The 25653-nt window shown below is 45.6% G+C and overlaps 1 protein-coding gene across 1 annotated transcript in view; it reads right to left on the bottom strand.

The window, feature by feature from the left end:
* The window catches only part of Snx24 (sorting nexin 24), a 142325-nt gene extending 117778 nt beyond the window's left edge, over positions 1–24547 (bottom strand). The window contains exon 1 of the mRNA XM_021150588.1: positions 24326–24547. Coding sequence (XP_021006247.1) covers positions 24326–24385 — 60 coding nt within the window. The 5' untranslated portion in view covers positions 24386–24547. The remainder of the gene's footprint in view (positions 1–24325) is intronic.
* Between the last annotated feature and the right edge of the window lie 1106 nt (positions 24548–25653).

The following is a 25653-nucleotide window of genomic DNA, read 5'->3' as shown; positions in this document are numbered from 1 at the left end:
CTATCCCAAAAGTCCCACACACCCTCCCCCGCAACCTCTCTCTCTCTCTCTCTCTCTCTCTCTCTCTCTCTCTCTCTTAAGTCATAGGGTATCATTTAGCCTGGATTAGCATTGACCTCGCTATGCTAATCCAAGAATAACTTTAAACTTTCTGATCCTCCTGCCACTGTCTCTCAAATGCTAGGATTAAAGGCGTGTAACACTATACCTGGTTTATATGGTGCTAGGAATCAAACACTGGACTTTGTGCATGCTAGACAAGCACTCTACCAACAAAGCTATGTCCTCAGTCTCCTTGTTAGCCCTTCTTAATGATAAACAAACTGTCCCAATTTATGTTTAACAATATAACTGTAGGGACTTAAGAACAATAAGAGATCAGTGGACAAAACAACATCTCTACTACATACTATTTCACAAATAGGTAGACTTCCTTAAGAGTCTGCTGGTTTTACTAAGAGTCTTAGAGAAAGAAACAAACCTGGGCTGGAGAGATGGCTCAGTGGTTAAGAACACTGGCTGCTCTTTCACAGGACCTGAGCTCAATTCCTGGCACTCACATGATGGCTCACAGCCACCTTCAATGCCAGGTCCAGGGGACCCGATGCTCTCCTAACCTCTGCAGACACCAAAAACACACATGGTGAACACACATATACTCAGGCAAAACATTCATGCAGATTTTAAAAAACCTTTAAAAAAGAAATAAAACCCTAGATCTCTAAAAGTCTAGGACAGTGTCCAAAGGCCTTAAAAATTCATTGGTTGAAAAAAAATCTAAATAAATACTGGTGCTAAGGACTCTGGAGCAGGGCACAGTTCTGGCATTGAACCCAGAGCGTGCACCTCCTAGACTAGTGCTCTGTAACGAGGCTTTATTCCCAGACTCATATAAAACTGTGCCTTACCTGCCTCATCTCTGTGACTTTACCTCATCCTCAGCCAACTTGTTATAGCATCTGCCGGTTCTCCCCACCAGCCCTTCATCAGGCCTCACCAACCACTCAGATCGACCACACACTCACAGCAGATCATTACGAAGCCGGTGCCACACTTCCAATTAGACTGCTGGCTTCCCCACCCAGGCATTTAGAATTCTCCAGGTCATTGGAAAAAAAAAAAGTTGCACAGAGATTTACTAGAGCCAGAACTCAGTAAAAACAAAGTCAGACTGCAAAAAATAGTTTTGGGGGAAAAAAAAAAAAAAAAAAAAAAAAAAAAAACAACCTTCACCCAAGCTGACCTCATCTGAACTGGCGGAACCTCAACAGCAATGAGTCAGGAGTCAAGTTCTGATCAGAGTGAAACACAAGACTGCACCGGTGTGAATAGGACTGGCCCTGTCCCACTGCTAGGCTGCAGCAGTAAACCAGGCTGGTGCAAGACATTTCCAGACTGTGCTTTCAATCACTGTGACTAGGTTTAAACATATCTTCATTCATCAAAGTAGAAATTATAATTCTTGCCTTTTTGGGCAACAGGAAGTAAGTTTATTCTTCTACCATGAAAATCCAGGCTTCAGGAGTCAACTAACTCTAGGAAGGCATTTTCTGCATCCTGCCGGTCACAGAAGCATTTTCTCTGCAAAAAAGTTGTCAAGAGACTTGAAGAAGTGGCAGCCCACTGGTGAGGAGTTAGACGAATATGGTGGATGAGAAAACAATTGGAGCCCAGTTCCTTTATCCCTCAAAGCCGAGCTGGGCTGTTTGTGGTTGGATGCTGTCCTAAGAACCAGGCTGCAGATGTTGCTGTTCCTTAGTCATCCCACGGATTTGCTAAGCAGACTTGGCAGACATAGGGTTTCAGAGAGCTGCTGGGGGTCAGACGTGCAGAAGACTCCGGCAGAACCAATACTGGCTAGGAACTTGTGAACATGTGCACGTACGTGCATGTGTGCGTGCATGCATGCGTGCGTGTGTCTGTGTGTCTTTGGGAAGTGCTGTGGAACATCTACTCTGTCCAACCAGCCAGTTGTTGCCAGTGTTTGTGTAACATCACCAGTGTCAATTCGATCAGGAAATGGTGAGTTGTTGCACAGATGACGAGAGGACAACGGGTCAAAGCGACTGTTTCCACTTTCCATCAGCACATGAGGGACTTGCTTAGGGAGCTGTTTTACCTTTCCAACTTGCTCCAAACTGGAATTCCACTTGGTGAGAAGACTGACCTATTATTCATATATATTCTTCTTACATGCAATATATTCTACAGTTTCTCATGGACACATCAACTTCTCTGCATCCCTATCAGGAATTTCAACTCCAAATTATCTCCCATAGCCAAAATAATCTCCAGTTGGCCCAAACCATCTGACCCTTGGTACTTCATAAAATGAGAATTTACTGAGTGCTTTTAATGTTGTCATAGAGTTTCAAGACATTTAGTACTTTGTGCTTGATTTCTGATAATGTCAAACAGAATGTGTTCTGACAGTAGTGTCAGTGTGTGAGCATTCCAAGCACCTTCGAGAGATCCAGGATGGATGCAGAGTCCTGGGCCTTTCCTGAGTTCCCCCAAGGCACAGAGTGGTGCTGAGCATGAGCCAAGGCCAGTATAGAAAGCTGGGGCAGTGGCAGACGCAGGCAGAAAGGGCAGGAGCTGCCATGGCTACACCAACCTAGCATGGGATCTTGTCTTTCAAATAAAAAAGGCACCGTTTCCCATTGAAGTGGTGAATACAGAATTCTTTCAAAGAGAAAAAAAATTCTAATATACAATGAAAGGGAAGTAACATATATGATACCATCGGGAACCCCAACTGTCAAAAATGTGTAACATATAATTATAAGTATATAATTATAAGTATATAATTAGCAGCATTCGGAATGAATAATAGCTGTTCCCACATTACAAGTTCTTACTGTGCACCTAGAGTTTACACTTGAGCCTGTGAGAAAGCTGAGGTAGGCGTTTTGGGGGGAAGTGCGGCTCTGGGAGAATAGATGACTTTCACAAGCTCCCTCACTTGTGAGCAGGCTGGGATGTGGAACCAAGTGGCTCTGGCTCGGGGCTTCATCACATGCCTTAGAAGTTCCTCAAATAGGCTGAGGTCAGAGGAGTTTCTCTGAAGTTGGTGTGCCTATAAGCCAGGACGGGAAGCACTTCTGCTGAATCAGAATGTGGCCGCCCCCTACATCTTCCAAGCAAAGCTGATGTTTCTCCTTCATGCTACCCCAGCACACACTCTGGAGAGCACCTTTCTGAAACAGTGTGATGGCTCATCTTGGTTGTCAAGTTGGGTAGAACTAACTTCTCTGGGCAATCTGCGGGGCATTTTCTCGCTTACTAGTTGATACAACAGGGCCTAGCCCACTATGGGTGGCATCATCTCTAGGCAGACAGACCTAAGCTGGTAGGAAACCTGCGCTTAGAACCAAGTCGGTAAGCAGAATTCCTCTGTGGTTTCTGGTCCAAGCTCCTGAGTTCCTGCATTAGGTTCCCTTGATGACAGTTTGTAACCTGTAAGATGATATAAATCTTTTCCTCCTTCGGGGTGTTCATCACAGCAACAGAAATACAGGGTAACTTACCCATGCCACAGTGTGCAGGGTTACCTACAAATTAAAATCACCTAGAGAGTCGTACAGCCAGGGCAGAGGCTGAAAAACCATTTGGGGGGCTGTTTTGAACTCCCTTCATAGCCTCATGCTCTGCACCATTGTCTCAAACCTTAATAATATCCTCAGAGGTCATCGTGGGCGTGGGGATGCTTCATTGCAGTAGCTTTCACCTGGCTACTCATCAGAATCGCACCAGAGACCATTGTAAAAGCCTCCCTGCCAGGCCTTGTGGCACACGCCTGTAATCACAGGGCTCAGGAGACACAGCCAGGCTAATCTCTGTGTCTACACAGGAAGTGCCAGGGCAGCCAGGACTAACAGTGAGACCCTGGCTCAACCAACAAAAGAAAAAGCCTCCCGCTGGGATAGGTGTGTAGCTCAGTGATAGACCATTTGTTCAGCACAGACAAGATTTTAGGTTCAGTCTTCAGCAGGAGAAGCAGGAGGTTGGTCATCTGATACTTAATCCACGCCCCCAGAACTCTCAAACTCTCTCAAATGAGAGCAAGGCATCCCCAGTGAGTAGCCTTTCTGGATGACTCTGAAGTATAGCCAGGGATGTGCACTAGGATCAGCAGCTGGCTTTAGCACAGAAAGGCCCTGGTCCTTGTGATGGAAATTTAGCTATTTAGCAGTAACAACCATCACAATGGCAACTGAAAGGACAATATAAACCTCATTTGTCCCTGTTTAAGGACCCCATTTGTCTCCATTTTGAGGATCAGGCCTGATGCCTCCATTTTGAGGACCAGGCCTCAAAAAAAAAAAAAAAAAAAAAAAGGCACCAGCTGTAAGACACCAGCTTCAGCAATAGACAGGAAGTCCCAGAAACTAGGTGACAAGACACCAGCTCTAGGAACAGACCATAAAATCCAGAACAAGATCATAAAACACCCTCCCAAAGAACAGCCTGGGGAGAACCACAAAAATGGGGAAATGTCTCATCTCAGAATGGGCCATCTGTGCTGGACAGCCCTATTTCATCACATGGCTGACAGTTCATGACACAGGAATGTAGACCACTGATCACCTGTGACCCCCTAGCACCCACCAATGAAATTTCAGATTACCTAATCCTTCTAGAGAGTTCCCCCAGTTCCCTATAAGGCCGGCCTAGATGCCTTTATCTGAGGTTGCCATTTCAAAGAATGGTTGACCCACGCATGCTGGTTGCTTCTGTAGAATAAGTGCTCTTTGTTTTTGCATACTATCTGAGTCTGGGGTCTTCCTTCAGAGCTTTTTAGACCCTTACACTACAAACCCCTCCCTGTCCTAGTTTGATTTCTGTTGCTGTGATCACCATAGCCAAGGGCGACATGGGGAGAAGAGAGTTTATTTTAGGAGGTCGAGGCTAAACTATAGAGGCAGGGACTAAAGCAGAGGCGATGGAGGAACACTGTTTACTGGCTTGCTCTCCGTGGCTTTCTTCTTCTTGGATCCAGGACCACACGCCCAGCAACTGCACTGCTTGTGGGGAGCTAGGCTCTAATGCCCCAGAGCTTGTTAGTGCTCTGACGGAGGCATTTTCCTAATTGTGGCTCCCCTTTCCAGGTATCAGTGGCTCCTGTAGAGCGGGCAACAAACAACACAACAAACACTGGCCAGCACACCCCTCCTCCTTTCACTTAGCCTACCTCGGTGGGGGTTGACAACCAAAACTTTTTCCACTTGGCTCACTGCTTCTGCCACCTCCTTCTGCATCTGATACCACTGCAGGGCTCTGTCCTCCCTTCCTCCCTGACACCAGCGAGTGACTCATCCCACAGGCACACCAAGCTGTCATTCATTCCCCCACCACTTTCTTCTCTTTTTATTTATTTATTTTTCTGACACAGGGTTTCTCTGTGTATCCCTGACTATTCTGGAATCTATAGACCAGGCTGACCTTAGACTGAGAGATCCCCATGCCTCTGCCTCTCTGCCTCAATGCCTCAATGCCTCTCTCTCTCTGCCTCTCTCTCTCTGCCTCTCTCTCTCTGCCTCTCTGCCTCTCCTCTGCCTCTCTTCCTCTCTCTCTCTGCCTCTCTCTCTGCCTCTCTCTCTGCCTCTCTCTCTCTGCCTCTCTCTCTCTGCCTCTCTGCCTCTCCTCTGCCTCTCTGCCTCTCTGCCTCCCTGCCTCCCTGCCTTCCTGCCTCCCTGCCTCCCTGCCTCCCTGCCTCCCTGCCTCCCTGCCTCCCTGCCCCTGCCCCTGCCCCTGCCCCTGCCCCTAACTACGACTGTCACTAACCTGGCAAGGCTAAAGAACTGCACTCAGGAGCCGGGCGTGGTGGCGCACACCTTTAATCCCAGCACTCGGGAGGCAGAGGCAGGCGGATTTCTGAGTTTGAGGCCAGCCTGGTCTACAAAGTGAGTGCCAGGACAGCCAGGGCTACACAGAGAAACCCTGTCTCGAAAAACCAAAAAAAAAAAAAAAGAACTGCACTCAGCCTGCTCACTCTGGAGGACAGACTGTGTGCTGACGTCTGACGTGCATCTCCTCAGGATGCAAGGCCCAGGTCAGCCTGCTTACCCCAAGCCCCAAAGCACACACACTGTTTGGTTAAAATCAACGGGTTTTTGTTTTGTTTTAATTTGTTTTTATAATTTTTAGGGCAGGTGTGTGTGTGTGTGTGTGTGTGTGTGTGTGTGTGTGTGTGTGTGTGAATGTATGCCACTGTACCCATGAGGCCAGAAGGCTTCAGTCCCCTGGATCTGACACTACAGGAGGTTTTGAGCAGTCCACCATCTAGGAATCAAATCTGCACCCTCTCTAAGGCAGTAACCACTGAGCCACCATCCCAGCCCCCTTTCCTTTGCCTTTTCATGTTTGGGGATATGTATTTGCTTGGCTGGTTTGAGTTTTAGTTTTGTTTGTTTAATGACAGGATCTCAGATAACTAGTCCAGGCTGGCTTCAAAGATCTAGCCTCGGCCTTCCTAGTGCTGGGGTGTACAAGCATTCACCACCATGACTGGCTTAAAAAAAAAATCCCCATGGTTAAAAAGATTAAAAGCTTTTTGTACAGTTCCACACTCAACTGTGAAGCAAAAAATGAAAACCTGAAGAGTGGAAACCAAAATGCCTTGGGTTGAGATGCCAAAGCTTTGAGATTCTATGTGAAGATACTCTCTCAGAGGGCGGATCAAGGGCTACGAAGGCTTCCAGATCACTCAGGAATGACTGGAACAAGTCCCCCACATCTCTCCCCTGCAGAGAAATCTCCTTCCCAGACACATAATAGCATCAATGGAAAATCTCAAAGGCATTAAGAAAACAGTCTTGCTTCAGAAGTACTTCCTGTAGTAACTGTCTATTACTTTGGTTTTTTTGTCCATGTTCTCTAAGAATGGTTCTCAAAATAATCAAAGGAAAAGGCCTAATGCATTCAGTATCTGATACAAATTAGCAGCTAAAATAAAGCCATAATATACTCCCATAATTTTTAGGGGAATGGTCCAAGATTGTTGACTTTTAAAATAACATCTCCGTTAACATCCTATGTTAACTCAACCCTGTGTCGAACAGTTGGCTCTTAAGAAACAATTTAAGAATAATATTTAAAAGTCAATTAAAAACAGCGTAAGCACTCCTGTCAGTCAGAAGTGACCTCTGCTCTATGGTGCATTTAAATGTATGTCACCTTGACCTGTAACACAGCAGTGTAAAAAATTTTGGTCAATATAAATCAGACGCATGCTAATTTATTCAGCAGATTTCCTACCGTCTGAATCAACATCAGAAATCTAACCAGTGTTTGTTATTCTGTATTGACAGAAGGAAGCATATTTAAATGATAAGTACTCCTGAACATCATTTGGAAGTTAAATTGTTCCCCACGGACAGCTTCCATAAATGGTTGCATTTAAAGGTCATTTACCACCAGATTATGAACAACTGTTGCATTTATTAGCACGGTCTCAATAGTGTGGGAGCTGCGGTGGGCTCATCAGTTTTCACTGACAACGAGATCTAACTGTTTAGTGATGAGAGATCAAGGAAACAGACTTCCTTCTGTAACGTTTTATGCCCTGCACTATGAGCACCAAAACCTCGGGTGCAAGGCTGGGTGTTGGTGATACATGACTACAATCCTAACACTTGGGAGGCTGAGACAGGAGGATTGTGAGTTAGAGGCTAGACTGAGCTATGTAGAAACATCCCAGTTAAATGGTGTGCTGTGGGATGTGGATCATTTGGTAGTGTTTCTAAAGTCACAGTATTTACCTCCAGCACTGAACAAAGCAGGTATGGAGGGGTACTCCTGGGAAGGTGGGGCAAAGAGAAGGATTAGAAGTTCAAGGTCATCCTTGACTACAAATCTAGTTTAAGGCCAGCCTGGGCTACATAAGGCCCTGCCTCAAAAGGAAGAAAGGGAGGGAAGGAAGTAAGGGGGGAGGGAAAAGGGGAAGGAGGAGAAACTTCCAGGCCAGCCCCCTTTCACAGAGAGAGAGAGACAGAGACAGACAGAGAGAGACAGAGAGAGGAAAAGAGGAAGAGAGAGGGGAAGAGAGAGGGAGAGGGAGACGGAGTTAGAGAGACAGAGACAGGGACACAGCTTTTTATAGGTGAATAAGGGGCTGTATTAGTCAGGGTTTTACTGCTGTGAACAGACACCATGACCAAGGCAAGTCTTATAAAAAAACAACATTTAATTGGGGCTAGCTTACAGGTTCAGAGGTTCAGTCCATTATCATCAAGGTGGGAGCATGGCAGCATCCAGGTAGGCATGGCGCAGGCAGAGCTGAGAGTTCTAAGTCTTCATCCAAAGACTGCTAGTGGAAGACTGACTTCCAGGCAACTAGGGTGAGGATCTTATACCCACACCCACAGTGACACACCCATTCCAACCAGGTCACACCTATTCCAACAAGTCCACACCTTCAGATGATGCCACTCCCTGGTCCAAGGATATACAAACCATCACAGGGGCTATGGGACAGGAAAGGAACTCCTCATTCCAGAGTCTGGCTGAAGGCTTTCATCAAGAGTCAAGAATTCCAGCACAATTAACATTTGCTGTGAAGGACACCTACAGACAAGCAATATTCCTTTCAATATTTATTTCAACTAAAAATGTTAAGATACCCAGGGCCCCTGCGGAAGCCCTGCTGAGCATTACAGCATGTGACCTTAGTCCTCTCCAAAATGTAAACCTGAAAATTCCCGGGATTCTTACAAGGAAGACTATAAACTTTCATTTACAGCAAAAACAAAACACTTAACTTCCTCTCCAACCCTCATGACTTAGGTTTCTGTTTGCTTTTGGAACTCTAGAGAACCTTTTATTAGTATGAGTGAGAAACAATAGGGCAGGCTACCAGAGGTGAAGAAGAACAAAAGTCATGCCTTTGAGTTAGGGAGAGCAATGGGTCCGTAAGTAGCTGTAGAATGTGTGGGGTTCTTCAAAGAAAACATTGAAAAAGCCCAGAGTATCAGAGCAACCATGCTAAGGATGTTGGCTAGTATCTAAAGAAACAGAAAATGAGGGAAGAGGGGAGGTTACCCCTTTTTTGCGCTAGAACTTAAGAGGCAGGCTTGGCAATGATGTTCTGCAAGGAATAAATAAAGATGCAGATTTGAATCTTATTAGCTGCAATCCTGTCCAATGTACATCAAGAACCAACCTATGGTCTCATTTGGGTTCCTTAGGTACCCTTGAAGATGGAACTTTAGAAGTCACCAAAATTATATGTCACTATTGCAAAGACATTTAATTGTGACTTTCTCTTAAGAAGCCCACAGCCACACTTGGGTGTGTCCTAGCCTTTGCCCAAGCCTATCTACTAAGCCTGTGATGAAAATTATCATAACCTCTATTCTTAATACAGTCTCTGAAGAGACGACTGCAGGATGCTGGGGACAACAGCTGAGCTGGGTCACTGGCTACATTCCACTGCCACTGACGGTTTAGAATAAATATCAATAGTAAAATAAAGCTTAGGCCTTCATGATTATTCAGCCCATAAAAGGTGTTTGGTGCCAAGTCAGACAATCTGAACTTGATGCCCTGGACCAACAAGGTAGAATCAGAGAGCCAACTCTCTTACAAGTTGTCCTCTGACCTCCACAAATGGGTTGTGGCACATGCATCCCACCCTCCTCCAATAAATAAGTGTAATCAAAAAATAAACTTTACATTTTATATAAAGGTGACTGGACCCCAATTTAGCCAGGACCACTAATGGCCCAGATTCACCATAAATAAAAGTTTGGGTCACTCCAGCAGGTGAGATGTGAGTACCTGAGATGCTTGCTGAAGTCAGAGGGTATAGACACAAGCCATTATACCCATAGGACCAGTTATAGAGACAGGCGGGAGCTGGAAACTGTCAAGACAACCTTCTCCCATCTTGTTCTGGAGATCTGCTAGGATATATGTTAAGGAAATATCTTACCTTGCTCTCTACCTCCCACATCATGTAAAATACACTGATCTTTTATCATGGTAGACTAAGCATTGTTAATTTTCTATCACAGTATTGAAGATACAAGCGTATCAAGAATCAAGTATCATACACTCTCTTTATTTGGGGGAATTAATGATAGCGTAAGGATTTCTGTATGAATGCCCTATGACAAAAGTTGGACTTAGAGGTAATTTTGAGTCAACACCATGGGGGTGCCCATTTATTTAGTCAAACATTTCAAAACAAGCATGTCCCAAAGTGAGCAAGAAAGGGTGGCAGCAGTCACCAATGTGAGGCTCCAATTCTGGCAGGAAGCAAATGCCGCCATCATTTTCGCATTTGCTGAGCCTAAAAAATTCTCGGACTCACTCTGTGGTGGTTTTAATACGCTTGGCCCAGGGAGTGGCACTACTAGGAGGTGTGGCCTTGTTGGAGTGGGTGTGGCCTTATTGGAGTAAGTGTGTGACTGTGGGCATGGGCTTTAATTCTCTCTACCTAGCTGCCTGGAAGCCAGTCGTCTGCTGTTTACCTTCGGAACAAGATGTAGAACTCTCAGCTCTTCCTGCACCATGCCTGCCTGCACACTGCCATGCTCCCACCTTGATGATAATGGACTGAATCTCTGAACCTGTTAAGCAGCCCCAATAAAATGTTGTCCGTATAAGAGTTGCCTTGGTCATGGTGTCTGTTCACAGCTGTAAAACCCTAAGATACACGCTTACTTCTCTCACCTCAAGCCAATCTGCCAGCAGGTCCTTGGTTTCAACATCAAACTTTATCTAAAACCTCATTATCTGTCACCATTTTACTGTCGAAATGAGCTTGTTGAAGCCATCACCATTCTTATGTGGAGTAACATAGCTCCTTAACTGTGCATGCAACATACAACACCCTCCCCAAAACCCCCTCTCCAGCCACAAGAAAATGAGAATGGTTCTCTGAGATATAGCTCATAAGCCAGATGTAGAGTTGACACTCCTTTTTTAAAAAAATGATTCATTTATTTATTTTTATGTATATATGAGTACTGTAGCTGTCTTCAGACACACCAGAGAGGGAATCAGATCTCATTACAGATAGTTGCTGGGAATTGAACTCAGGACCTCTGGAAGAGCAGTCAGTGTTCTTAACCACTGAGCCATCTCACCAGCCCTGAGTTGCCACTCCTATTATCCCAGTTTTCAGAAGGCTGAGGCAGGAGGATCACTAGGAGTTTGAGGTCAGCCAGGGCTATGTAACAAGACCTTATCACAATAAGCAAAGAGTTCATGTCCCCAACCTGTAGGCTCGTCTGCCTAATGATACCATTTTGACCATAGCAGGAATCCCCATTAGTGAGGCAAAGGAAGAGGTAAGGATGGAAAAGAGGCTCAGAGTCTCTAGAACAATCTCTAGATCCCTGAGTTCTACAAGAACTAGGGAAAGGTAGCCTGAGAGACAACTATAAAATACAAATCTGACTAAGCTACTTTTACAATAAACGTTAGCATATTTCAAATACCATTTAATCCCTTCCCAAATAAAAAGACAACTTAGACAGGGGACAATCTAGTATTTCAAACACAGCCAGTCAGTCTCATCAGCAAACTCTGTGAGGTCTAAGAGGGCTTTTGGGCTTTATGGAACATCATCAATCCCTTTCTGAAGTTTTCTGGTACGCAAAAACAAACAAACAAATAAATAAATAAATAAATGAAAAGTACTGAAGAGCCTTCTCAGTCTTCTCCCATTGAATTCATGTATCCGACTGGAGATGCAAACGTGGTGCTAAAAGATGGTTACCAGGGTGGGAACAAACAACTTTCAGTAACCATGAGATGACATTCTCCCACATGACAGAAAGTCGGCTTCTAAAACGTGGTTTCCAAACCGGGATGTGGCGGTGCGCACCTGTAATCCTAGCATCCAGGGGGCTGAGGTGAAAGGAACACAAGAGGTAGCCTGTGCTACATCACGAAAGCCTGTGGGTGGACGGATGGACGGTAGTTAAGTAGATGGAAAGGTAGAAAGAGAAAGACAGACAACGTAATTTCCAAACATACACAAGCTAGACATGTCTCCGTCCCTCCCTACGTGGCCGCTTGTTTTTATGAGCCAAGCATGGCACCAACCATGCTTTATCCCACGCCTATTTCCCTAGAGTATAAAGCAGCTAATCTAGAAATATTTGGAAAATATAATGACTTTCTCAAAGTCTTAGAGATTTTACTAGCTCACGGCTCATGTGTGACTTATATTCATAACTTATCTAAAACATCACCCGGAAGGAACAACTCTAACATCCCCGATGACCTTTAGGGCTAGAATCGTCATTTCCTTGCTGACTACTTGAATGAGAACCTTTTAGTTCTGAAGTCTCTTTACAAGTCACCTCAAAAAAGCTGAACTGTGTGAGCGTGCCTGCTATGTTTGCATACACAAGAAGCACCCCCAAACCTCAGCAATCCTTTAGGGCTCCGATGCCTGGAATTCCTGAGCAGTAAATAGGATTCTGTGTGCTGCTTTCACTGGCAAGCCATTAGTTAGATTTCCCCAGCCCATGCATGGTCTGACTTATATTTTCTTTTCTCCGGGGAAGCTCAATGAAAGCTACATTCAGATATAGAGCTCTTCCTGGTAGGAATCTTGCTTTTGAAATACATTCTTCCCAGTAGTCCAATTTGTCGATAAATATTCTAGGTATGAGATAAATACCCACCTTCGCTGCTAGCCCAAACTCTAAGGGAACATTTTTCATGAAAGCATTTTATTTCCATTTGCCTGGTTTATGTGTGAGGCTGACATTATTTCCAGGTTGAGTGGCTGGTGAAGAAGTAATCGTTTCTCTTTCAGTGGAATGTGTTGATTCCCTGATACTCATATTGAGTATCTTAAAACCTTAAGGACTGCAGAAACAGCTCAGGGGCAGGGCCTGTGGGAGCAACTCAGGGGCGGGGCCTGTGGGAGCAGCTCTGGGGCAGAGCACTTGTATAGCAAGCCTGGGGCCCTCTGCTCAATCTAGCATTCCAACGATGATCTTTTTGTTATCTTTTTGTTTTTTTTTAAGCCAGGTATGGAGGCTCATGCCTATAATGTCAGCACTCAGGGAGCTGAGACAGGAGTGCAGGCCAGCCTGGCCTAGATAGTGACTCAAGGCCTGCCTGAAGGACATTGTACATTGTCTCAAAAATCAAACCGGCCAAATCTGGTGGCCACACCTTTAACCCAGCACTAGGAGGCAGAGCCAGGTGTAGCTCTGTGAATTCAAGATCAACCTGGTGATCTTGGAGTACATAATGACACCCTACTTGAAGGGGGAAAAAAATCCTTAATAAATTCCAACTTCATAAAAAACACATGATTCACATAAAATAAAATGAAAATGGCTCTTGAGTATATAAAGATGTTCAACATCACAATTTAAGAAATTATTAACATTAAAAGTTGCATTAAAAGATGACTACACATCTTAACAGACTGACATAAAAGGGGGTTGCGGGTGGGGAGGTCTCAGGTAGCCCAGGCTGGCATTAAGCTCACTGTGCGACTGAGAATGACCTAAGATTTCTGATTCTCTTAACACCACCTTCCAGGTGTTGGGACTACAAATGTCACCATGTCCAGCTTCACCTATCGGATTGGTAAAAATCCAAGAGCAACGGAAGCAACACGTTGGCTGGCAATGAAGCACTGAAGCAGCCTTTGTAAACTGCTACAGAACTGCAAACCCAGCACAAGCTCTGCTGCACTCCAGTGTCCACGGAGGTGACACACACATCTACTTTTGGCCCAGTAACCTACTGTTTGGAATATACAAACACACTAACAAGAATTTTAAAAGGCTCGTCATGTATAGCACACACCTCGTAGCCCTGTGCCTGGAAGGCAGAGAAAGAGGATCAGGAGGCTAAGGCCAGCCCAGGCTACAGGAGAGTCTGTTTCTATACAGAATACAACAGAACGGAATAGACTGCCTTTCACAAGCTTGTTGATGGCAGTCAGTCTGTCAACAGAAAGCAATGTAACTGTGGCAAACATCTGGGCATCCTTGTACACAATACTTGTAAGTATCTCTTACAAAGAGCTCTGGTTATGTGAGGAAAAGGCAAGTCTGGGGGCAACAGAATGACTCACTAGGTCAAGGCACTTACTTGCCTTTTAAGCCTGGTGACCTGAGTTCCATCCCTGGAGCCCACTTAAAGGTGGAGGGGAAGAAGTGTGCCATAGAATGCACACTTCCTGCTGGGCACATGCACACAATCACTTTTAAAGGCAAAGTAGAAAGACTGTCCTGTTGTTTACTACGCTTTCCCTAAGAAGAGGAGTGGGGACACAACCATAAATATATAGATATAGATATAGATATATCCATATCCATACACACACACTCACATGTGTTAGTCTATGTCCTGTGTAGAAGACTAAGTCATTCTTTCCCCATTCTACTTTGAAGAGTCCATATATTTGCAGTTAAATCTTTCTACTCTCCCGCATCCCCTCCCCCAGTAAAACCTAGCGTTTCCTCCTCTCTGTGGAGGGCTGGTGATAAAGCTTCAAGTGTGATTTCCTTATTTTTAAATTGGAATCAATGACAGAGGAAGGAAATGGGGGAGTGAGGACAGAAGCCGAAGGTGGATGCCCTGTGACTGACAGCATTGCGCCATACCTCACACGAGGGGCTAAAAACAGAATTAATGGGCTTTCTGTTTGTTTTGCTTTGGTTTAATTTTTAATTTTTTTTTAAACGGCTCTAGCTCCAGGGGACTCAGGGACTCAGCACCTTCTTCTCGATGGCCACCTATACACACACACACACACACACACACACACATGCACACACACATATTCACTCACACACACACATTCACACACACTCACACACAAACACACGCACAAACACACATTCACACACACGCACACACACACATTCACACACACGCACACACACATTAAATAATAAAAAATAAATCTAAAATTAAAAGGTTTTTATTATCCCCCCCTCTCCTCTGTGTGTGTGTGTGTGTGTGTGTGTGTGTGTGTGTGTACCACGTGACTCGGGTGCTGGAATTGAACTCCTGTCCTCTGCAAGAGTGATTCATGCTCTTAGCTGCTGAGTTGTTTCTCTAGCCCAGCAAGTTTTCTCACACAGCCCAAGATCATGTATGTGGGCCCTCCTGCATCAAGACAATCCCTTATATTTGCATACCAACCTGGTATAAGACAAGAGTTCAACTGGGGCTTTTTTTAAGGTGACTCTAGACTGTGTAAAATTTATAGTTACTGAGAACTAGGTCAGACACTATAGAAAGTTAGACAGTGTCATTGTGGTTCCTAGTTCTACCTCCATGGGACTCCTGAGCACTTGCTGGCTGAGTAGCCTGACTCTGGGGTGAGGCGGGCTTCTAGTACTCTGAAGGAACCAGCCTGGAGGAACTCAGTCAGTGTTGTCTTCATCAGCAATAGGAAACACAAGCTGCCAGGCCTTAAAAGTGCTTGCTAAATCCTGCAGCAGATACAGAACTATCTTATCTCACTTGACTAAGAGTCTCTAAATTCCAAACATATGATATCATTTCTTGTAAGAATATTGCATTTCAGGGTAGGATAGATGGCTCAGCAGTTTGGCTGATCCTGCAGAGAACCTGGGTTCGGTTCAGAGCACCCACATGGTGGCTCACAACTGCCTGTAACTGAAGTTCCAGGGCATCGGCCATCCTCAGGCATTGGGCGTGCACTTGTTGTGTGCACATAGATGCATCCAAACACTTACATAAAAGTAAAACTCAACCCCTTTGTGCAAAATTGTGCAATATGTTTTGTTATTGTTTGTGTGGTACTGCTTTACAGTTTTGATTATTTATTTAGTTGTTTGCTATGCTGTCCTAGGGAGGCCAGCATTTTACCACTGAGCTACATCAACAGCTGTATCTTGAGAATGCAGCAATCATTCTAAGTTTGTTTATGTGCAGGAAGAACTTTTAAACCATACTCTTGTCTTCAAGTGTAGGGAACACAGCTCACACGCGACTGAGATCATCATTCCATAAATATTGAATGTGTGCCTCTACCATACCCGGCGTGAATGAGGCGCTGGGCCAGCACTGCACTGCTAACAAGGGCCTCGTTCATCTTCCGTGCATGGGGTGGACGACTGACAGACCTCTGAGGACACTGTGGTCTCACTGTGCACTTCTTCCACAGCACAGGAACAGACTGACCCTTCTCTCTGCTCCAGAGACTCCCACGTTTCACTCCAACTAGCTAAGCTAGCCTTGCTCAGTACTGCTTCAGGTAACCCTGGCTTCCACCTGTCACACACAGGATTCCCTTATCACTAGGCGAAAGGACACTTATTTGCGCAGGGCTTCTGAGGCAAATGTCCCCTTCCCATAAGGACATATGCCCTCTTCCTCTGAATGCTGTATACAAAGTCAACAATCCTTGTCACTATTTTGTCACCAGGTAGAAACTACTCAGGAAAAAAGTAGAGTGGGAAGGCCAGGCTCCCCCAGTCAACCTCAGCCTCATTCTTGAAGTTTTTATGAAATGAAATAACAAGAAGGTAAAAACCACAGTTAACTCAAAGGCAAATTTTCTGAAGACAGTTTCAATCTTGTAGCCCAGGATGGCCTCAAACTCTCTAGGTAGCTGAGTGTGACCTTGAACTCCTGATCGTCTAGACTCTATCTCCTGAGTCCTGGCATGAGGAGTCCTACCAACATTACTGATAGGGTGCTGGGGGTTGAACCCAGGGCTTGTGCGTGCTACATAAACACTCTACCGACTTACATCCCTGCCTCTGCAGTGTTTTCCTTTCTACAGCCAAGGTCCTTCTCTCTGTTTCACATTAAAGCACAAACCTATAGGGAAAGAACCCAGCATGTCCATGTCTGCTGTCCTCAGGTACCATTCTCTTTGCTGTCTCTTTGTGGCCATCATTTCCTTCACCATTTCAGGAGACAACCTCAGCTCCTTGTGTGCTTCATGTGTTCAGGATGTGCATAATCCCAGACATGAAGGAAAAGCTGTATGTATACGGCCACAGTCAGCGCTGGTCAGTGACCCAAGATAAGCCTTCACCTCACAGTCTTAAATGGTGTGAGAGCTCCAGATCCATGCAGCTGAAAATCCTTCCCACCCCAGGGCACCCACCGCTAATCCTAGCACCCAGGAGGCAGACGCAAGCGAATCTCTGAGTTTGTGGCCAACGTGTTAGACAGGGCAAGTTCCAAGATGGCCAGGGCTACATAGAGAAACCCTGTCTTGAAGAAAAAAACAAAAAAACAAAAAAAGAAAGAAAGAAAAGAAAGAGAGAGAGAGAGAGAGAGAGAGAGAGAGAGAGAGAGAGAGAGAGGGAGGGAGGGAGGAAAAAAGAAGAAAAGAAAAATGAAGCAAAGAAAAGAAAAATCCTGATGACCACAACCCCAAAATGATTCACTGGCAATATTAAAACCCTGAAAGCAGAAAGTTCTAATCCGCAGGTCCCACTGGAGCAAATGTTCTGGAAAAAGCTCTAGAGAAGCGGTTCTCAACCTTCCTAATGCGCAACCCTCTGTACCATTCCTGATGATGTGGTTACCTCCATCCGTAAAATTATTTTCATTGCTGCTTTGTAACTGGAATTTTGCTTCTGTTCTGAATCCTAATGTAAATATCTGTTTTCTGAGGATCTTGGGTGACCCTTTTGAAAGGGTTGTTTGAAAGGGACAAGACCCACACACTGAGAAACACAGTTCTAGCTAGAAGGTAAGATTCTGAGACAGCAGTGGTGTCCTTTCAGTCATGTGTGACATGCTCATGATGTCAGAGGAAGGAAATACTTAAGACACCTAGAGGGATAATAGGCTGGAAATTGTCTCTTAGAGGGCTCTTAGTGAAAAATGAACATAGTCTGAAATATGAACTGTCTCACCACAGCTCTGCAGTAGTTCTGTTGTTGGTTTGTTTGGTTTGGTTTTTCTCACACTGGGTTTTGCTATGTAGCCCAAGCAGGTCTGGCACTCAAAGCAATCATCCTGTTCCTGCCTTCAGAGTCTCCACCCTGGTTACTGATCAACTCGGCCTGAAGAGTTAGATTGTCCGATATCTCAGATAACGGGTTAAAAAGATGTGCATTGCTAGCTGGAGTGGCTCATGCCTGCAATCGATCCCAGCACTTGGGAGGCTGAGAGAGTAAGACTGGTATGAAGTCTGAGAGCCCAGGCTAAATAGTGAGCTCGAAGCCAACCTGGGTGGGCTACAAGGGTCAAACCCGAATCAGAAAAAAACAAAACCAAAACAAGGCTCCAGAAGTCTCAGCAGGTAACATTATAACAAGTACTTATTGCTAAACTCACCAACCTGATTTGGATCTCTAAGAATATATATGGTGGTAAGACTAGGTTCTGACCTCCCCATGCATCCTGTGGCATGTGTACACACACACACACACGAGTAAAACACATGATTTCAAACAAACAAACAAACAAACAGGATTGGGACCCCTACCCACCCTTGCTTAGCATCCACCCTTGCTTAGCATCCAAGAGGTCACAGGTTCAATTCTCAGCCACACAACAAACAAATGACCATAAACCAGGTGCAGAGCTATGCATTTCTCCTTAGAGCCTTGCTTCATGAATACAGCTCATCTCTTGAGGACTTTACACCTGTGCCAATCTGGCTATCATACCAAAGTGCTTCTGCAGGCAGTGCACCTCTGTGTTTGTCTATAGCCTGCTTTAGACAAGGTCTCACTATGCCACCCATGTGGATTCCAATTTGCAGTCTTCCAGCTTCACCCTCAAAAGGAGCCAACAACCCCTGTATCCAGCACGATGAGTGTTCACTGCCTATCTTATTGTGAGTTGTGGAGTGTTGATAAACTTTCTTACTTCTCAAATGAATTCTCTTTTAAAAACATAAACAAGGCTGGAGGATGTGACAGAGACGGATTCCTGCATGCCCAGGGCAAAAATGAAAATGCAATTAAATGCCTTTTAAAGAACTTTTAAATTGCTTTTTTCAAGAGCTGCATTTTCAAGTTTTTGATCTTTCGAGATTTCTTTTAGACTTCAGAGATTTAGATCTTCAGTCTGGCTATGCCGCAGTGGTTTTCAATGCTTGACCTCCTAATGCCTGACTCTTTGATACAGCTCTTCATGTGGCAGTGACCCCCAACGACAAAATTATTTTCATTGCTACTTCATGACTGTAATTTTGTTACTGATGCGAACTGTAATGTAAATATCTAATATTTTCAATGGTCTTAGGTGACCCCCAAAAAGAGTCGAGACCCACAGGTTGAGAACCGCTGTTCTAACGCATTTTTCCAAACCCATACAGGTAGTCAACTGTGCAAATGAAAGTCAAAAAAAAAAAAAAAAAAAAAAAAAAAACCTAGGTCAATGCTTTTATTTTTACATCTAGGAAAGGGGAAATGGACAACATGTCAAATGCTATGCTGTTACCTATCCAGTGAGTCTTCGGTGACCATTCTTACTGCCCATATATTTTTAAATCGAAAATGCTCTCCTAAGCTGGCACTTAAAACCTGCCAATCCTCGGGTCCCTCAGATTGATCTCTCTGCCTCCAAAGACAACTCAGCAGCCCCTGACAAAGCAGCCCCACCCTTTCTTGTCCAGTATTATGCAGCAGGGCCTTTGGGAGAGAATTAGATCGTTCGGGTGAGGCCGAATGGAATGTGTAGCCATATAAACTGAAGGGCCAGGGAGTGCTTTACCCCTTTCACGTAGAAGGCACACAGACATCATCTACCAGCCAGGACCAACCTCTGGTCAGGCATTGACTCTGTCAGCTCCTCCTCCTTGGACTTTTCAGTTTCAAAAACTTACAGAAAATGAATTTCTGTTATTCATAAACCAGCCAGTCTACCGGAATTCCAGCAGCCCATAGGAACTGATAGAGCACTTCTGAATGCAAGGGTAATCATGTTACTTCCTTCCCTAAACAGCTCCAACCCTGGAGCTCAAGTTCATTGACTCTTTACAGCCCTCAGCCTGTGGCTTACTCTGTACTCAGAGATCACAATCCCTGCTACTGACTTGAAATTCCGGTCTCACCCACCCCACCTACCCCTACGGGCTGTTCACATCTCAGGTCCCTGTGGCTCTAACAGGTCTGCGTGCTCCTACCTCATCTGGCGTTTACAAGCTGAGTCATAAGTAACAGCCCTGAACCTAGACACACACACTTTCAAACCCCCAAGTTCACAGCCTGCAAAGCCCAGGATTGAAGGCTAGGAGAGAAGGGAAGCAAGGGAAACCAGGCCTCTGGGAAATAACATTTGAGTTTATCTGTTACAACAGCCTGCTGCTCTGGAGAGCCAAGTGACTGGGAGGTCCCGTCCCCCCCCCACCCCCCCAAGTTTATTTAGCTGGTGTATCTTGGAGTCTGAAATGTCCTTTCTTTCAGATTTTTTTGGTCATGTATTTCCTCTTCTTAAAATTCACATGCTAGCAAAATGCTAATCAGATTTCGGAGTCAGCATTCCAAAAGCACCCTCCCCCACCACAAGCACAGCAGAAGTGGCCCACACAGGGCTCTACCAGGCAGCTGGGACTCAACACTTCACTCCCAGCTCCAAACCTAACTCCAGACCTGAAGCCCAAAGGGCAGGAACATTGCCATCCAGTCTTTAACTCCCTCTCACGAGCAGACAAGCCCAAAATAAATGTCTGCTTGCTTAGTTTTTGAGACAGGATCTCAAATAGCAAGGTTGACTTCCAACTTACTGTATAGCCAAGGCTGGCCTTAAGCTTCAGGTCCTCTTGCCTCCTCCCGCAGTGCTGAGATTACAGGTGTGTAACACCATTCCCATTTCCTAAGAATCTACTCAATTGCTTGACCTCTGGGAGCAGGGACCTCTCAACCAAGAGAAAGAGAAGTTGCCTCTGGGTTTATCTCCTTACCAGAGGAATTGTTAGAATTTGTGATAATGTTTCTTTTTTTTTAATTTTTTCTTTTTTATTAAAAATATAATCACTATGGATCAAAGGTTTGTTTTTTTTGTTTTGTTTTTGTTTGTTTGTTTGTTTACATTAAAGTGTACACTGTTTTCCCAGCTTCCTATTTAAGAAACTGTATCTGAGTTTTTTGGGTTTTTTGGGTTTTGTTTTTGTATCAGATTTTAAACTATTCTTTCTTTCAGCTGAAACACCACTCCCAGCTCTATTTCCAGATCAGAGGAACACAGAGCAGCAGGCACTTAGTTAATGATTGTTGAGTGAATCATAGCCGTGCAAATACAATACCAGCCTCTGGGAGAGAACAAAGTATCATTGGCCTCGCAAACTTTCAGAGAGAAAGAAGAAAAAAAAAAAAATCTAAGCAGACACCTTAACCTTTTGTCTGGCTATCTACCTAACTGGGCTACATTTTTTAAAAAGTTAACTTTTAAGGAGTGCTTAAACTATCCCTGTAAGTGAAAATTTCAAACTGCTTAAGTTTATCCCCCAAAGGACTCTCCCGAATCAGTTTGGCTGGCAATTTGATGTCTGGCAAATGTAGGTTATATATATATTTTACAGCATTAGCTAAAGATTCTCTAAGAGCACCCCCTCCCCCTCCAAAAAAAAAAGTTTATCTCTAGAGGCATGGGCCTGTCAACAACAGTGCTAAGCACCTTGGTTCTTTGTTAAAGTGCTGACGATCAGGACTGGGGCTTTCAGCACGCCAGGCAGGTTCTCTATGTACCAGCTAGGATCTAAAGCTCTCTATGCCACACCTCCATGACGATGCTTGGATTGTTTAGAACTTCATGGCTGTGGACAGTTGGAACGTTGCAGATTCAGAGCTAACATTGTCTTGGATTACCAGGTTTCCTGAATAGCCAGTTATCAGACACCTGTGTCTGATCTAGCATCCTTTTAACACAGAGAGATGGCAACCTTCCACCAACCCCAAAGCTAAGAACACCATCAGACAGCACTGGAGACCTACAGTACAGATTTTTTCCCCTGGCTGTTATATGACAGACCAAATGTATTTGGAAAATGCCTCAGTTTATGGCTACCTTTTGTCCTGTGACTGTAAAAGCTCCTGTAATCACTTCCAGGGTAGAGCATGCCATTTGGGGTAATGTGAATCCATATGTACCCAGGGCGCAGTCACTCAGGTCTGGCACAGGACAGACTCTCTCTTGTTCCCTTTGGAATGAGAGCTGTATTTTGATTAGACAGATCTTAACTCCAGATCATCTGTGGTTTCTACTTAACCTCTCTATCACTGAAGTAGTAAGAATTACATATCTCGTTCTTTTAATATAACACACAGTCATAATCACTAAGGGATATATACTTCGGGGAGGAAATTCAGGTTCTCAAATGAAAGAAATTCAAGCCAGATATGGTTGTACACACCTGTCACCTGTAAACCCAGTCCCAAAGAAGCTGAGATCAGAGGACTGCTTTGATTTTGAGGCCAACCTGGGTCACATAGGAGACAAAGAAACAAACAACAAACAGGGCCAGCAGGGTAGCTCAAAAGATACAGGCATTTGCAGCCAAGTCTGAAGATGTGAGTTCAATTTCAGGAACCCACTTTACTGGAAGGAGAGAATTGATTCCAAGAAGTATCCTCTGACTCCCACATGTAAACTGAGGCACAGGAGTACACAGCACCCAGGCACACACTTTCACACAATAAATGCATGTAATGCAATCTTTAACAAACACTAAGTAAAGAGGAGCAAGCATCTGCAGTCATGGGCTGGGCCAGGAAGCTGGATTGTCATCTCTTACTTGTGCCCGTAACTACTGCTCCTCTTGGGCTGCCTGAAGCCCAAGGCCCTCAAAGTCTTTTAATCCTTAAACCTCCAGAAAAAAAGGCCTCTCAAAGGCAAGGTGCTGCTGATGCTAACAGGAGACTTTGGAGTTCTGGAAGAATAAAATACAGTCAAGGTTTCTGCCCCTTGAAATGGGCTCCAGTTCCAACTCCTTAAGTGACTGGGGGGGGGGGCAATTTATAGAAGAAAAGAGTCCTCCAGAGTACAGTTTCCTCTCACCAGTTCCTGACCATGGAGTGCACTTTAGCCACGGGAGGGGGGGGGGGGGACGACACTTAGGCATCTTCTTTTCAGAGGGAGATTTAGTTTCCACTTTGAAAACTTAAGGGTTTAAACCGACTGTCACAAGACACAACATAGTTTAGAGGAAGGAAGACGGGGTTAACACACTGTGCCAGGAAGACATGAGTGAGTAAGACTGCATCCATGCAGGCTGCTCCGCTACTATTCCTCCAAACTTAGATACTCCCACAGATCCTGAAGGGAACATTGTGTAGCACACCTATTCTTAATTCTTATACTCGAAACAGCAAGACACACCTTCCATCTGTTAAAAACTGACTACTCTAGCCCGGAGGTGGAGGTGGTTGGTGGTACACACCTTTAGTCTCCAGCACTCGGGAGGCAGAGGCAGGTGGATCTCTGAGTTCAAAGCCTGGTCTACAGGGTGAGTTCCAGGGCAGCCAGGGCTGCACAGAGAAACCCTGTCTGGGGAGTGGCTGGGGTGTCGGGGAGGGGAGGGAGGAAGGAAAGAGAGACAGACTAACTCTAACAGCAAAGGTCTTATTCAACATCTCATCTGGAGCAAGCAGAAGAGCGCACCACAAGTACTGTTTGGTATTTCACAAGAAACTCTGGCCAATGCAATGATAGAAAAGAAACACAGCTGCCAGTCAACAACAGAAGAAACTAAGTTTGTCGGTCTGGGGCATGATTCTTCTATACTATTTCCCAACAACTGCAAATAAAGTCTTGCAAGTTCCAGCCAATCTGAAGCATCTCTCCGGGTCGCAATGGCTATCTAGACAGAGCAGCTTAAATTGACTAGGAATTCAACCAACACTTCATTCATTTAACATCTTCCTATAAGGGTCCAGAGCTGGTCTCTTCGATTGCTTCTACACTGAGCAAGCTACCTGTCTGGAATTTCTGGGCGACTCTGAGTTCAGGACATGTGCTCAGGTAAAGCACCTGATTGTGCCGTTTCATGCCATTGCAGAACTAAAAAGAAACAAACTCAAAAAAAAAAAAAAAAATCTAAAAAACAATCAATCTATTAACCTGGCTAATGAGCAGTCACAAAAATGTTGATTTTTTTTCTTTTTTTTTCTTTCTTCCTTTATTTTTATATTTTCTTGGTAACCCGTTCTCCATCTGAAAGAATCTTACAGAACTTGCAAGCCATCAAGAACCTGCACACAGCCTCTCAGTCCGCACGCAGAGGGCAGCCGGCCCGGCTCCCGAAGCTCCCGAGGCCGCGGGCCGCGGAGGGGGAAGGGATGGAGCCCAGGGGGGCGCGCGCGCTGGGGAGGGGCGCCAGTCTCCATGACGACCTCGCTGGCGGCGGAGGTGTGGGGGGGTGCTGCAACCGGGGGACCCGCGGGGACCGGCCTACCGTGTAGCCGCGCTCCAGATCGCTGTCCTCGTGGCGAAAGGACGGGATGTAGACCTCCATGGCCGCGGCGGGGCCGCACCACTCACCGCTCCGCCGCACCGCGTAGGCCGCCCCACCTCCCGCTCCCCTCCCGGCGCGCGCGCGGCCCGAGGTGCGCGGCCCGGACCTTAGTCGGCGGCGCGAGGTTGGCGGGCGCGGGCGGCGTGGGGCTCGGCGGGGCCGAGGTGTGGGGCCTGCAGGGCGGCGCGGATCAGCTGGGCCCGGGAGGCGGGGCTTGCGGGCCGGAGTCTGCATCGGCGGGTGTGCGCGGCCACGCGGGGCGCCACCCGGGTCGCCCCAGCTCTGCCTGCGGGCTCCGGGGGGGATCTGTGGGGCGCCACCGGAGACTGGGAGGCAGCGGAGGAGGGAAGAAGACGGCGCTTCGAGATGCTGCCCAGCTTGCTTCGGCTTTCGTTCTGATGGGCAAGCCCTGCCAACTTTCACCGGGGCTCTGGTGCTGCGCCCCGTTCAGCTAGCCAAGCCTTCCCAGCCTGAGAATAGAACCGCACAGCATCAATGTGGCTGGTGCGCGTTCTAGTTCCAAGACCTTCACTGCCTGCCTCTGAGAGACAGAAAGTGGATAGGATGGAAGAGGTGATGGGACAAGCCTGGCGGTGACCAGAAGTTCCTGCCTCTCTGGCTGGAGTTTAACAGCCTCAGTAGTTCAGGAAACTTGGTTATTGTTACTCAAGGAAACTGAGTTTCTTCCTTAGATTAGAGCAGAATTTGGAAGTAACTTGTGGGACACTAAGATGTGCCTTGGTGGTGGGTTGTCAAGAACCAAACTGAGTAGCCAGAGGCTTTCTGGGCACAGTAAGCAAACAGACTCACTCAACTCACTTTGCCCTTGTGGGCAGAGGACTGTGCAGTTTAAACCCTATAGAAGATGAACCCTAAACCATAGAGAAAGTGACCTGGCTTCTTGCTTTAAAACTTGCCTGCTGTGAACTTTAAAAAGCCCTTTTCCATCACCTCATCTGAAGAAGCATCCTCCTGCCTCAGGATGTGAACCCTTAACCTGTAGCCACCTTTACCTCCTGATAGAGTTCCACAATCCCCTGACCCCTGCTGATTCAGAGACTGCTTTGTAGATTACCTTGGCCCCTGGCAAGTATTGTAAAGTGTGATTTCACTGTCTCTAGGGTACATTTTAGAGAGAATGCCCTCATTCCTCCAAGAGAATCTAATCAAGAGTACAATTGCCTTAAACAAACAAACAGAACAGAACAAAATGTGTTAGGGGTGGGGTGTGAAGGCCTTACTTAGCCTTTAGTACCAGAGCTAAGGAA

The sequence above is a fragment of the Mus caroli genome, chromosome 18 (assembly GCF_900094665.2).
Source record: "Mus caroli chromosome 18, CAROLI_EIJ_v1.1, whole genome shotgun sequence".
Lineage (NCBI taxonomy): Eukaryota > Metazoa > Chordata > Mammalia > Rodentia > Muridae > Mus > Mus caroli.
The sequence above is the reverse complement of the archived record's forward strand: the minus strand, read 5'-3'. Positions and strand labels throughout refer to the sequence as shown.